General features: G+C 34.2%; 2 protein-coding genes across 2 annotated transcripts in view; both read left to right on the top strand.

Moving 5' to 3' along the window:
- Positions 1-16,431, top strand: part of LOC127841010 (DNA-directed RNA polymerase II subunit RPB11-a-like) — a 492,318-nt gene that overhangs the window by 361,398 nt on the left and 114,489 nt on the right. The gene's annotated exons all lie outside the window — the stretch shown is intronic.
- LOC127840915 (uncharacterized) lies at positions 7,763-14,483 on the top strand. Its single transcript, XM_052369383.1, has 6 exons — positions 7,763-8,121; positions 8,713-8,817; positions 9,083-9,212; positions 9,401-9,529; positions 13,355-13,547; positions 13,860-14,483. The coding sequence occupies exons 1-5, from the start codon at positions 7,959-7,961 to the stop codon at positions 13,500-13,502; spliced, it is 675 nt and encodes a 224-aa protein (XP_052225343.1). The 5' UTR covers positions 7,763-7,958; the 3' UTR covers positions 13,503-13,547; positions 13,860-14,483.

Raw genomic sequence — 16,431 nt, 5'->3', positions numbered from 1 at the left:
AATTGTGTGTACATATTTATTTGCAAAAACAACATAGAAAAGGAAATATTTTTCGCATTTTCTTTACCTGACACATTATTTTCCACGTCTTCAAGCACCTTGGCTTTACGCTTAAGAATGTTCTGAATTTGAGTTTTACCGACTCCAAACTCATAAGCGATTTTACGTGCACTTTTACTCTTTGACAATTCCAAAACCAAATTTTTTCGTTCAACGTTAACACTTTTCGTTTTAACATTTTAATTTCTGTATGTACGCTTATGGAAATCTGACTTGATTATGATACATAATGAGCTGAAAAAATTAAAACATGTCAATTGAAAACAAACAGACCTGATTGGAAAATTTATTAAGTAAATAACAATGTGATTGGCTAACAAATATCTACTAATTAGCATAATTACAAATTGGTAATGTACGGATTTCGACAGATGTTGCCGATTAATAGTTTATTTTCCGCACCTCTCAGGAAATGTTTGTCGTGTACAATGCATTGTTTCTGCACCTGTTATCTTCACTCGAGAAAAATCGGTGTTCTCTCTTAACTTTCCACATAGTAAACTATTTAAGCTGTAGACTGTGCGTAATACGTTCCTCTATTATTCAACTCAATAAATTGATACGCAGTCTACAAAAAAACCGGTCAGAACCGGTCAACGAGAAAAAGCATAATCATAATGGTTGGTGTGAAAACAAAGCAGAGGTGTAACAGTACATCTTATCGGCTTAGATAAACAATTAACACGGATTTGTTCCTGAAAGATAAATAGATTAACCACTTTTACATCCTAGTGGTCACTTAATTCAAGATTCGGACATCAAAATACACAAAAATCAGCGGTCGCTGGTCGCGTAAGACAAAAGTCGCTTAATACAATATCATAATATAGCGAAAAAGCTCCATGGGATTTCAAAATCGTCGCACAAGACAAAGGTCGCTTAATACAAGTGGTCGCATCCACAAGATTGACTGTACATAAATATTAAAATAGCTTTATGAGTGATTATGGGTGATAAAAATCTAACATGTAATATCATAAATCTATATTGTTTGTATTTTTCGTAAACATAATTACCCACCAGTGTGGTCAAACATATTTTTTTGTTTTTAATGACGTTGTTTCACACATTGCTGTAACCAGTGATGTTTTTCGCTTTATATTTTACAGCCTGTGCCTTATGGATTGGGAAAAAGCAAGAAAGTCCATGCAATTGGGAAAAAGTAAACATTATAATTATGATAATGATTATAAATTACAGTTTACCAATTATTTATAAATGCATGATTTCTAAAATTTATATCATAAAGCGCTGGGAAATTAAATTGCTGTATAATAAACTCAATAAACCAATTATTTAGTTTATTGGAAAAGTTTTGCATATTTTGGGGGAAATTTATGTCCGATGGGGAAAAATTGCTACTTTTTGCCATTAGGAAATGGCGTGTAAGAGGCTGTAATTATGGGAAGAAAAAATCACTGGTAATGTACAATCCTTATACGGAATTTAGGAGTTTTATTTACCAGTAAACTTTTTTATTTTTTTGATTCTTTAAAAAATATTTAACTGTTAAATGTAATGTGTCGGACTTGTTATTATTAAAATCTAGAGTTTTAATGAGATTACATCACACAATATAAGTATAAAAATATTTAACTCACTACGCATCTGACTTGGCGTCATTAAAATCCAGAGTTAAAATGAAAATACGCCACATGAGATAGGTATTTAATAACATCTTCGCTCTCTTGTATGGTATAAAATTACTGAGGGTGTACATCCTAGTTTAGTGGGATATTTTCAGATTTATATACTGGTATTTTACACGTCTTAAGCTTTAACTGTTACATATCGCAGATTCAAAGATGTCTGTTTCGATTCAAAGGCCATTTTATAGCCCCCAGCATATCCCAGACATGATGAGTGTCCAAATTTGTGCAAACAATTTAATTAAAAGAATGAAATTTATCAGTTGTAATTACCAGCTATATAAAAAAAATTGTAGTGTTAAATTGTGGTGTTATCACCCGGAATAACCTATGTGAGAATAAGGTGGACAAATCACTGCGCTAACCAGACATCAGTACTGTCTGTCATTGATATTGCTCAGCTGTACATATTTTTATTATCTTGACAGGCCATGGACATTGCTCCGGTTTGTTAAGTTAAAGACTTATTATTATCAGGGGCAGGCAGACATTTTATAAATTAAATAGCGCATCATTACTTAGAATGCAGCTGCACAACTGCATAGGAAAACAATAAATCAGTATATTATGTCGACAACTAACTTGCATAGCAACGTCCGAAATATAAAATATCCGACTTCTATTTCAATATCTTAAATTCAAGATATAATGACGACTTAACTGTTTTCCTTTAAGGAAAAAAAACAGTAAAACAATGTTTTAAATGAAAATGAGATAAAGCAAACTGAATACTTATCATTTTTACTGCTTAACAACTAATTATCCAAACATTACACATTCAATCGCACGTTCCAATAAAATTATTCCCCTTGAATGTTAATGCATATTGATAGAACGAATTTATCAAACGTTATCAGGCATTTGTAATTTGAATAACATTGGATATTAAAAACGCACGTATATTAAAGATATTATCGGACAAATAGAATGCCATGTGAATACCAGTGTGTACTTACATTTATCCGACACGTCTCGGAAAGCCTCGCTTCGTAAACCTTTCCTAAACTCGTCGCACACAATAACTTAGATTTATGTCATGAATATCTAAACAACCACACTCGATCTGCACAAAAGACATGCATGTATACTTCGTATTGATATTCAAACACAATTATTACGTCGTTGTTTATAGATTTAGCGCCTAACTGTATATATATTGAATTAATAACGCGTAACGTCAGTTTCTTTGTTTCGTAGCAAGATGGAAGCTAGCCTAAGCGCTTTCATGGCGTGACGTCACAATGTTTATCTTTGCGCGTGTGGTTTCCCAAACAAAATATTTAAACACAAAATACTCGAAAAGTTGTTTTTTCCCAGATATGCCGACAACGCCAACAGGTAGATCGCATTCTGGTTCATATGCATGTCAAATTTCAGCAAACGTGTTGGGCCAGTTTTCAATTGACTCAAATCGCGACTATATGCCTCAGCTTAACGAAACTTAGCCCCCTTTATCATTCGTTCGAATGAACGTCATCAATGATGACGTCCAATACATCACTCATTCCATAAAGTGTGACGTCACACATGGCCTGACCCCCACTCCCCATATGTCACAAACTGTCACAATTTCTTACACCCCGTCCTTCCAACTGGAAAATGACGTACTTTATCGACGGCCCTTTTTCTCTTCTACGTTATTTTCTTTTAAATGAAGTACCCTGTTAGCGAACATCAAGTTTATGTGGAAAGAATCGTCCATGATTAGCCTGTTCGGACTGCAGAGGCTAATCTGCAACGACTGTTAACGCACATTTATTGATCCCTGTTTTCACAGAGCAAGGCTCAGATTTGATGCTATCAACCGTAGTAGATTATGAACAACTAAGGTAAGTACTACGCGTTGCAAGTCGGTCTGCTCTTTACTACGCTAAGAACGATAACCACCGCATCTGCCGCATCTGAGGCTATTAATAAATGCGGGAAAATAACACTTTTGCTGATAACAAGTATAGTGGGATGTTTTGTAACCTCGTTTATAGTGCATGCTTCATGTACTACAGCGGGGTTAAATTTGATGTTTTTGGGAAACGTTCTTTTGTTCTCAATAGATAGCGGCGATATTTTGTATTTACGGGTGCTTACAACGCAAACGTAGAAGGTTAAGCTTGTTTATATTCACAGTTCTCAATTTATAAAACATGAGTTTACCAATTACTACAAGTCTACTATACACAACCACAAAAATGCTGTATTATCGCTAAAACCGAATATAAAAAAAACAACTAAATATAACAAAAAATATATTTTAAAAAGGTAGTCGGCGTAAATGCTGACTTTGAAATAAAGTTTGCAATTTACGTTTCTAAATAATTAAATTGAAAACAAAAGTTTAACAAGTGTGTTTGTTTACACTTGTAAGTCGAATACCTATTCTCCGCATGAAATGTGTGTTATTATTGTGAAAACCACACAGTGTAAGTAGATAAAAATTATACTACGGGAGTGCACATCATATGTGTCCTCACATGCCTTATTATGAGTATATTTCTTCACCAACGAAATATATATTATGTAAATATTTGATTTACACGCAGTTTTCTTGCGACACATTTAAATCACACTTTCATAGCCGCGTCATACGAAAAGGGTCTTATGCGGCCAGCGCATCTTTAGCCCAACATATGCATTTGCGCAGGCTGGTCAGAGGCGATGCTGTTCGCTATAAAATCACTCAGTGTGTTATGGTCTCATTATGTATCTCCTGACCAGACTGAGAGATGCGTAGGCTGAGTGGGCTATATATTTGATGGGCGCATATTGAATAAGACCCAATTTCGCATGACGAGGGGCATTAAAAGTCCCATTGCGAATTGTAAATGGCACAATATAGCACACTGCTTTTCGATATAAAATTGAATTCAAAATAGCAAACTTGTAAATAAGGGAAGCCTATCAAGGCGTTCAGGAAAAATTTTCAGACCTGCTGACCGAGTACGGAAAACAGTTGTGGTTGGATAATTAAACGATTTTCCTTTTATTGTGACACTATACTATTTTGGTAAACTACCTACTTCGTGAGTAAAAAGTATTGCTCGCAGATTTATTTTTTATTTATTTTCATCTTATTGTATATTTTGAATGTGTATACGGTGTCAAAAATCAAAAGTTTTGTACAGGATATTGCCATCATGACATTTTATTCTTAGTGATAAAGGTATTCGATATTACAACAATATTCATTTAATATGATGGTGATTGCAAATTGTCTTTATATTCAGTTCTTATTACCATTGTCATCATACTTTCTAGGCTTTCAGAACGTCAAATAGGGCCATGTTGTAATTTTGTCTAAGTTATCTCTATAAAATAAATAGGATTGATAACAAGTGCACACAAATCACAACCCGTGCGTTATGACACGCTCTTTACAAATGTGAATGGCGTGTGTTCGTTTCAAACTTTAAATAATTTTCAAACATGAGTTGTGTCTTAAATAATGCAAATGTGAACAACTTCAGTGCCTTCAGCGCTTTGATTTTGAATTATGAACATGTGTGTGCAAACTGGTATCATGTAAAATATATAAATACTTACAGCATGCACACACGTTTTACAAAGATTTTAAAATGCTAAAACATTCATTATATTTTTAATTTCAATATGGTTATCATAACAAATGGAACTGTGTGATTAAATAATATATTTTAATTATCAATTTTGGTTTCGTGAATTCATGCTTTTGAAACCAACTTACGTGTTATGTTAAGACAAATATGTATGTGCTGTTTTAAACTGTATCAATATCTAAGAAATAATTTCAAACTCTAAAAGGGTCAACCAATTTTGACACGACATGTTGTGGAGAAATCTCTGATATCCCTAAAAAGAGGCTGAGGTCGTGATATTTCTTATTTATTACGCCCATACGCTAGGGTTGACTTATATAATCAATGTGTATATGCGTTGACATTTATATTAGTATCAGACTTGAACTCGTTGTGTGTTTTGTCGTACCCGTAAGATATATAATTAATAAAAAGCCACTTTAAGGAAAATGTATAATAATCCGTTAACATTCGAGAAAAGTGTGTTAATTTGTATCCCGAAGTCGATTGGCCAAGCCTAACCAGTTATACGCTTGCTTGTATTATCTTCAATTTTCAGAACGAGGTGTACGTTTGTGTCCAGGTACCAACAGTGCTGACGGCCATAACACATTTCGCAAGCAGCACCTTGGAACCATAAATGTCGCTCTCGAGCATCAGCGGTTCTGCAATTCATACCAACAGATTATCGATGCGAATGGATGGGCTGATCTCTTGGAAATAGTCCAATGTGAAGGTTTATAACGTTTATATATTATTACAAAACTTGTAAATTGACAGGAAAAAATATAATTAGAGGGAAAGATCTAAACAGTTCATGTCGCGATTGAAATCCATGCGCTTAAATATAAGAATATTATTTTACAGATGAATTTGTCTGGCGGCATACATCGCATATTCGGCTCAGTATAATATGTCTGGCGGCATACATCGCATATTCGGCTCAGTATAATATGTCTGGCGGCATACATCGCATATTCGGCTCAGTATTATATGTCTGGCGGCATACATCGCATATTCGGCTCAGTATTTTATGTCTGGCGGCATACATCGCATATTCGGCTCAGTATAATATGTCTGGCGGCATACATCGCATATTCGGCTCAGTATAATATGTCTGGCTGCATACATCGCATATTCGGCTCAGTATTATATTGTCTGGCGGCAAACATAGCATATTCGGCTCAGTATTATATTGTCTGGCGGCATACATCGCATATTCGGCTCAGTATTATATTGTCTGGCGGCATACATCGCATATTCGGCTCAGTATAATATGTCTGGCGGCATACATCGCATATTCGGCTCAGTATTATATTGTCTGGCGGCATACATCGCATATTCGGCTCAGTATAATATGTCTGGCGGCATTCATCGCATATTCGGCTCAGTATTATATGTCTGGCGGCATACATCGCATATTCGGCTCAGTATTATATTTTTGTTGTGAAGTAAATTGTGTTACAATTCCTCTTATGAGCAATGATGTATTGACGTTCTTAATATTAATTACTTAATTATATTTTTACTGATACAATGCAATGTATATTTCAGATGAAAACGATATTCCTGTCGCGTTGTGTAAGGCCTCTACGGCAAACGCTAATAAAATAGGAGCTGAGTTATTTCTGATATAAAAAAGGTAAGTGCACAAAAAGGTAGCAAGCTAGCAAATTCAAATGGTTTATCACATGTGTAGTTGATGTGTATTTTGCTTAACAAGCACAAAGTTTTATAATTAATCAATACTTAATATGTGTACTTATAAGTCATCTGTATATGTTGGACATAATATTCAGTAATGTCACTTTACCAAGAACTTCATTTTAAAGTAGGAGTAGGACGTGAACCTCGTTTATCCATGATAAGAACGGCTGAAATCATCGTTTGCCATTAGATAACGAAAACATGAACAATGCTTACATGGACTTCGCTAAATTCCTTAAGCTAAACCTTTCACACATGCAAATATCATATTAACAATAATATATTATACAAATTATATAAGTTGTAATTATATTTTGCATTACATTACCTGAACAATATTAAACACTTTATTATTGAACACTTGTCTGGGTTTTGTTAAGATAATATAGATGATATTTGTTGGATTCGGTGGATTATCGATTTTAATTCACGAGTGATCATAGAAAATAATATTTTCACGAGTGGCTCGTATATGATCACGAGTGAATTAAAATCGATATTCCACCGAACCCAACAAATTTTCTTTTTATTTTATGTTGTTTTTTTTCACAGTTTATATAAATTGTTAAAGAATTTCGCTGGGAAAATGACGTCATTTCGTCAAAAAATGACGTCATTTAACATAAACAGTAAAATTATCGATAATTTGCACTGATAATTTATATTGTTTGAAACAATGAAATTATCAGTTTTAATTCACTGATATTTCTCTATAAACCACCGGAAGGCATAAAATAAAAGGCTAGAAAGTAGAGGTTTTAATTTAACACATTGACATCTCAATTTATTCCAGGATGGTGTTTTCATATCCTGTTTTGATATTGATAACGATTCTCGTGACGATATTGCACGAGAGCTAGATAAACATCATATTCGACATGAACACGCAACAGGGAATTCCAGCAGGATCTCAGAAGGTGACAGTCGAACAGGCTGGATAATAGTTATTGTCTCGAAGAAAGCACTGAAATCTGGTGTATTTTCGTTTAATCTCATGAAATGCCTGACTGCCGATGTTTATGAAGGCAAACTGAGAGTTCTGCTTGTATTGCGCAGCGGTGTGAATATCTCAGATGTGCCAAGGTTTGTTCGATGGGATACATGCTTCAGCGAAGATGAAAAATCATACAAAAACTGGATTGTAAGAACAGTTTCAGGTAATTAGTCTCAGCATATGAGTTATTCATAATTAAGCCACCATACAGCCAATTGCCTATACTGGACTTAAGTAAATATTTACTTTTGACTCAAAGTAACAGCTTGCTTGTGTTTTAAATCGTGCCGATATTATAACGCGCATATATCGTTTCTGCAAATCTTGGATCCGACAAAACATGTATTGTATATATGTATTGTATAGAGTGAACATCATATATAGATACAGTGTCTGTATACAAATAGGCGACAGTAAATGGGTATGTCACGTACATATGATACGATAACCATTTCCCAATAGAAAATGTGTACACAATTATGCACGCAGTCCAACTACTTTATATAAACCAGCGCATACTTTGCGACTTGCTCTGTGGAAAGGTAGTTTAATGCATGTGCATAGAATGTCGTCAAAGATTAGCCAGTGCAGTACGCACATGCTAATCAGGGACGGCACTTTCCTTGAGTTTTGCTAATAATGAAATTTCTCTTAACGCACGATTTAATAACAGCAGAAACTGTCGACACTCTACGCACATGCATTTAAACCCATTTTCTAAGAGCGCGACACATTTATATGTGGTTATTTACAGGAGCACCTGTAGATATTAGGAGGGCACTTCCAGCAGGGGATGTAATTCCAGGCTTATGTTGGGCCTATGTCTTGAACTACCTGAAGATTATACTGACGACCAGCAGTAAGTGTCAGTGTATAAGGGGCCTTTTATTAGTTCTGTAGCGTAGATAATGGTTTCCGTGCTACGGTTAATTATTAATATTGTCAAGTTTATAAATCACCTGTGTCTTTAGTTTTGAAAATACCGAATCGTCAATGGGTGTTTTATTTTTGGTTTGAATATATTGAAGGAACAAATTTACACGCAAAACACAACAAAGTTCGTCTGTATTATAATTAGACCTAATTGTTATAAAATACAGAAATATAATGCTATGTTTGTATAGGTATTTATAAAAAAATTCAAGAGTATCTAACGAACAAAGACCTCAACTGCGGCTACATCCGTAAACTAATAGTGGTGTGGGTCAAGTCGTGCGATATGGAGAACACCCTAGACGTGGTTACAAACAAAAGGTACACATGTTTTTATAAATACAGTAAAATATTAATATAGTTAGTTAGTATCTTATAAAATATTAAAGTTATATGCATACGTTTTTTGTATTCTATTCAAATGTATTGTAATCATATCATAAGCAGGACCAAACGTGTTTTATTTGTCTTTCCATATATCAGTGGTAGTTATGCAAATATGTTTTCAGCGGTGGGCGGCGTAAAATTGCTAGCAGCGGTCCGATAAAAGTTACAACAAATAGCCTTGGTGGACAGATAGGCAGACCATTGATGTGCATATGTTCAGCTACACTGACGAGTCAATTCCAGGCAATCAGGTAATCCATCATTGCATAAATTTGCAATTATGTAGCTTTATTGTAGTGAATATTTAATTTATAATTAAAATGCATTGTGTTAACAGTGTTCAGTGCTCCGCTGGGGAGGCGGAAAACTACAACGGGCGAGGCATGGTCAGGGGTGATAACCCCAAAAAAGGGTTAGGGTAAGGGTTAGGATTAGGGGTCGGGTTAGGGTTAGGGTTGGGTTTAGGCTAACCCAAACCCTGACGGGACACCTAACACTAACCTAAACCCTAACCCTAACCCTCTAACCCCCCCTTGCGCAATACCATACCATGCCTCGCCCGTTGTAGTTTTCCGCCTCCCGCTCCGCTGTGTCACATACTGTGATATTATACATGATTCAGACGAAACTGGCTTGCAACTTTAGCAGTACAATACAATACAATAGTCAATTAATTATCAATTGTTAATGTACCAAGCACATCGGGTTAACTAACGTTAAAAATCCAGTTCACAAAATACCGTGCAATTGTTTATTGAATAATTAATAGTATTGTTCATGATTCAAAAAAGCACATATTCATGATTTCAACAAAAAATTAAAATGAAGGGCCATTTTGGTTCTTTATGAATGTATTGGACAATTTATTGCAAAAGTACCATTGATCAATACTAAGTTGGTATCAGGAATACACTGAAATATACATCAACAAAGAACATTCATACATGTCGCATGCATACTATTCATATGTTTCTGATGTACAGTCAATGAATTGAATAAAGCGACTTATACAAAGCTTAAACTTTAGTTTTGAAGCTCTCTAATATATCTTACACGTCAAAACGTAATTCTTTTTTAGCTCGACTTTTCGAACAAAAAGAGAGCTATACTATTCGCCCCAGCGTCGGCGTCGCCGTCGCCGTTGTTTTAAGTTGTTTTTATAAAGTCCAATAATTTGAATATTATCAAAGATAATTAACTCAAACTTGGAATACGTATTTGTGGCAACAAGACATTTGTGTATGTCAAGTTGCATAACTCTGCAACACTTACTAACTATCATAAGGGGTCTGTGCAGGCAAAGTTATGTAACTCTGACTGGCATTTTGATAGAATTATGGCCCCGTTTATACTTAAAAAATTGAAAATTTGATAAAGTTTTGTGTTTTGGTCCGTTTTAGTCCTAAGGTATCATAGCTATTGCTTCTTGACTTGGAACACTCGCTAACTATTATAAGGGGACTGTACATGGCAAGTTGCATAACTCTGGTTGGCATTTTGACGGAATTATGGCCCTTTTTGACTTATTAACTTTGAATATTTTGTTAAATTTGTGTTTAGATGCACTTTACTTCTAAAGTATCAAGGCTATTGCTTTCAAACTCCAAATACTTTCTAACTATCATGAAGGTACTGTACCTGGAAAGTTGAATTTTACCTTGAACTTTGAACGACCTTAAGGAAATTGTGCTTAAATTGCCATAACTTCTTTATTTAGGATCAGATTTGATTCATACTTTGACAAAATAACACTAACTTGACATACCACAATGGACTCCACCCAAACCATCCCCAACACCCTCCAGAATACCCCCCCCCCCCCACAAAAAAAGTTAAAAATTGTTTTTCCCCTTTTTTCTTATTTTTGAAATACCATCTAATAAATGCCCACACCCCCACATTATTCCCCCTCTCCACCACCCTCACACAACAAAACGAACTTTTTTTTACAAATTGGTCAACAAAACACAAATAATTATTTTTATTGTTTATTTTCAAAGAAGAAGGGGTATATTGTTTTACTGGATGTCGGTCTGTCTGTCGGTTTACCAGTTCGTTTCCGATCAATAACTCGTCAACAGATTGACCGATTGGCTTGAAACCTCACATGTTCATTGGCCGTGGATAGTAGATGACCCCTTCTGAAATTGGTGTCACTAGGTCAAAGGTCAAGGTCACTATTACACTAAGTGTGAAAATAACTCTTCAACGAATTGACCGATTGGCTTCACATGTGCATTGGGTTTGGGCAGTAGATGACCCCTATTGGAATTGGGATCACTTGGTCAAAGGTTAAGGTAACTATCACAATTAGTGTGAAAAAAGTTTCCGATCAATAACTCGTCAACGATTTGACCGATTGGCTTGACACTTCACATGTGTTTTTGCCTTAGACTGTAGATAACCATTATTGAAATTGGGGTTACTAGGTCAAAGGTCAAGGTCACTATCACACTTACCGTGAAAATTGTTTCCGATCAGTAACTCGTCATCGAATTGGCCAATTGGCTTGATACATCACAAGTCCATTTGCCTTGGACAGTAGATGACCCCTATTGAAATTGGGTACACTAGGTCAAATGTTAAGGTTACTATCACACTAAGTGTGAAAATCGTTTCTGATCAATAACTCGTCAACCAATTGACATATTGGCTTGATACTTCACATGTGCATTGGCCTTGGACATTAGATGACCCATATGAAAATTGGGGTCACTAGTTCAAAGCCTTGTTTGGAGGGGCATATTTTTCTGACCTCGGAACACTTATTATTTTGTTTTGGAAAAACCGTCCAACCATCCCACTCAAGCTATCGCTATCAAACGTAAAATATAATCCTATTAGTTAGTTTTATGTCTTTAAAAATGTTCAATAGATTGTGGAAAATATACCTGAACTCAGAATCGTCTATAATGTACCACTTCTTTAAAACATAAGCGATAAATATGTTCAATTATGGTCGTCTTCCAGTTAGAGTATAACTATATTACCTTGACCTTATTGAATATGGACAATTTCCCCATGATAGCTTACGTTATACTGTCAAGCACTCGAAAAGTCGAGCGCGCTGTCTTCTGACAGCTCTTGTGTTACTTTGCCCTTAAGAAAGGGTTATGTATTATGTGATATTTTAGACTGTTGTTTGGATATGAAAAACCATGCTCGTCATTGTAATACAAAATTCAAGAATAAACGTTTTTAATAACATTCTAATCATTCTTCTAAAGACACGTTATCAAAATATGTAATTAATCGTCATTAAATTGCACGTGTCAAAATAAAATGTGTATTCTCCCCCTATGCGTTGCAAAAACCGCACATTATATTTCATTATGTTTGTCTTACACATACGTACATTTATAGCAAAATAGTCCGATTTGTGTTGACTGTTGTCATTTTTCATAAATGTAAGTGTTTAATTTTAGATTGAACTATTTCGTTTTGTTATCCATTTTCGTGATTTGCTCTTTGGAGTTTTTATTCATATTGTTATATTTATTAATTGGTAAATGTAGTATTCGATCCGAAATCATCTGTTAATATTTTTTTGTCAAAGGCGATATAATTTGTTTTTGAAATGTCCGTTTTAATGTTCAATTTGTGTCATATCGTCATTGGTTTCAATAAAATGACCATGTTTGCCCAATTCATTTTTTTTTCTGATGAGCAAAAATAGCTTGTGCGTTGTTTTCTCTGTATCTTCTATCGATATGCGGTTTCAGCAAGTACATGTTTCACGTACTGTTGAGTTTCGAATAGGATTAAAGTGTACGTATATAACTGAGACACTTCTTTTTTTAATTTAGATTTTTTGACATTGATTTATTTTTTTGATAAAATTGAACTTTTATAAGTTAAACTTTTTTTTTTTACTTCAGTAGGACATATAGTTTCCTTTATTGATATTTTCGTGTTTAATTCGCCACTTTTTTCTATATCCACTGTTAAAATTTGACTATTCACTGAAGGAAACACACAGTATAAAAACCGTTTATAGCACTTATATACAAAGACTGACCGAAATTCCGATCGAAATACTTAATGTTGGTCTTTGTATTTATTCATTTCAAATTCAGAGATGTTTCCTTGCTGAATATTGTACCCAGATGCAATGCGTCCAAACAATGGAGAAAGGATACACTGGCATCAGCGCAGCCACAAAACAGGGCATGGGAGAGTCGTTCAAGGAAAAGTTCAAAGACATCATGTCTCGTAGAAAAATGATAAAACTCTTCTCGAACTTCAAAGTTTCGTTTGTGTACTTCGATGGTGAGCTTCATATGAGTCCTTTTCGTTCAATTGATATAATGTATTTGTATTCGTTCAGCTACAATAATACTTCAAGGTTGAGTTAAAAAATGCAACAGTACAACACATTTATACTGTCTGCATATGCACCATTTACATTGTTCGGTAATTGGAGTTTATGTGTGCGGCTTCAAATTCCTCCTGAGTAAAACTAAACTTTGATAGAAAACAGCATACATAAATGACTGTTTTAAGTGCACTAACACAAGAAAATATTGTCCACCTAAATATTAAATAGCATATATACATGCTTTCAAATATTTTAAAATCTCGATACAAATCCACGAAATCGTCTTATGGACCTGTTGGAACAAGAGATTTTTGAGCAGGAATGCGATGTTATCACACGAAACTAGCGGACACTATACATAGGACGGAAGAGGACCAAACTGGTACTGATGATCAACATAACAAATCCATCTGTACAACTAAATCACCGAAGACTGGCTAATATAAATTTACATATTATTTAGCTTATAAACGAATTTATTATAGCAAGTATATCATGTACTTTTTGATCGTAATCGTCATTTTACATTTGCAAGGTATGACTCTCTAAAGACATTCCAATTTGAATTATACAATTATGTTTTAACTAATTGATCAATTCATTATATGGTTACTATGTTGCTTAATAACTTAACCAATACATTGAACTGGTATTATACATGTCATGTTTGAATGAAGAAAGTAACAACTGTGTAAACTGTGATTGTATCTTATTTTACATTTTACATAAACTCAAAGAGGGATGCAACTTTTATGGTCGATATCTAAAGTTTATTATGTAAAATAAACTTATCGTTGTAACATTATTATTAATGCTGAATCTAAACAAAGGTTACTCTGTTATTAAAAACGAATATTTAGTTAGATAATTTTTACATTAGTAAATTGTGATCTTTGTTTCTTTGTGACCTGGTTTATTAGAGTGTCTTGCTGAGGATTATGAAAAATAAACAAATATACGTTATACCCTACTTACTTAGACAATTGTTAGAAACATAAAATCATGAATGGAATTTTTTAAACATGCATGTACATGTGCATACATGTATTACTAATATAACGACTACTATTCATTGATGGGCGTGCGTGTCGTAGTGGTCGCGTGGAAGATGTGATTGTCAATGTCTCGGGTACACATTTAAGGAAGACACTATTTCATTTGAAAAATTATGTTGGTAAGTTGTTATTGTAATTGTAAAAGACCGTTCAAAACATTGCATTTGTGTGGTTAAATAAAAGTAATTGCATTTTGAAAAAGAACAAAAAACTGTGAACATGTATCTTTGCCATTTTTATATTATAATGCGTAGTGTGATATTACGGGTATTTTCTTATGGACAGTAAATATTGGGTTACACGGTATGAATTGCATAAAAGGTGAATATGTTAAAAGTCTAAGAAATAGGCTTAGTAATGATTTCGGCAACTTATGCTCAATGTATACACACTTTAACTAAATTTGACATATTTAATTGTCATTAAAGCTGCAGTTGTTTACTGAAAACAATTATATTTTGTAAGAGCATGGTATGTCAAGGGTTGTATTGTTTGTTTTGCATTTCATATGTGCATATATTAATTCATTTAAAAGTTGCATACTGCATTTTGTAAAATTACTTACTCATAGTTATGAGTTAATTTATTATTCTCTATTCTCAAAATACTATTAAAACCCCATCATCTTTATAACCCATATCATCATCATTATCATTATCATACAAATAATAAACCAAAGACAAAATAGGAGTGAGTGCTTGTATTTGACAGGACTTTCAACATATAAATGCAAAAAACAATTCTTCTGACGCCCGTATGTGTTACATGTGCAATGGATATAGACCTCAACGGCACCGCTCAGTTAATGAGTCTCGAGACGACTGGAAACGGTGTAACATCTTTGTTCAGGTGTATAAAGAACTGAAACGATACAATTTAATTGCTGTAGGGCATGTAATTATGAATACTTCACATGCACATGTGTGCCATGTGAAAAAGTGCAAATGTATTCATAACAATTAGACGTCAAGTATATATCTCAAATAAAAGAGTTACTGTTTGAATAAACTGATCCCCGCCGATGCCCAAAGTGCACACAGGATGCCCCCAATGCCCATCAATCACGCTAACTTGCTTAAATATTATAAATTAACAAATGTGAAACATTAATTTGTTCAAAGAAGCTGCTATTATCTGCAAGATTTATCCACCACCACCAATCAAGAGAAGTGTTCATGACTTCACGTACACCCCATACAATAATTAGTAGTAATAAACGATTCAGGTAAAACCGCGAGCGGGATACGCAACCCAACTGTCATTTTTGGTATCTTATTTTTCTTTTAATGGCAGGGGGACGTATGAGGACCCATGTCTCGAGACCGGTGTCTAGGTGCCTTCATCACCTCCCGAAACCTCTAATTTAAGAGAAATCTACAAATAAGCAGCTATTATTATACTGTAAACATTAAGTATTCTTTAGTAAAAAATGTAATTAAAACATTATCAATTTCATTGCGCAAACTAACATAACAAACAAACATCAAAAGCATCCCGCACAAACCCCGGACATCAACAAGAAACAAACAAATCACTCAAACCATAAAATCCATAAAGCACCTAAAAAGAATGTTGATAAAACATAAGTATTCCAAGAAATATATAAATGCAAATGACGAATTTGTTTTTTTTATTTTTTTATTTTTTAACAGCTATATTAAACCGACTACAACATCTTACCAGTCACGCCGAAATGAAAATATTAAGTAATCGTACAATAAGAATGTCTTTAAAATTAAACGTTCATTACGAAAGACAACAAAAAATAATAACACTGACA

The sequence above is a fragment of the Dreissena polymorpha genome, chromosome 1 (genome assembly GCF_020536995.1).
Source record: "Dreissena polymorpha isolate Duluth1 chromosome 1, UMN_Dpol_1.0, whole genome shotgun sequence".
NCBI classification, from domain to species: Eukaryota; Metazoa; Mollusca; class Bivalvia; order Myida; family Dreissenidae; genus Dreissena; species Dreissena polymorpha.
This window is presented reverse-complemented; position numbering and strand designations above follow the sequence as displayed.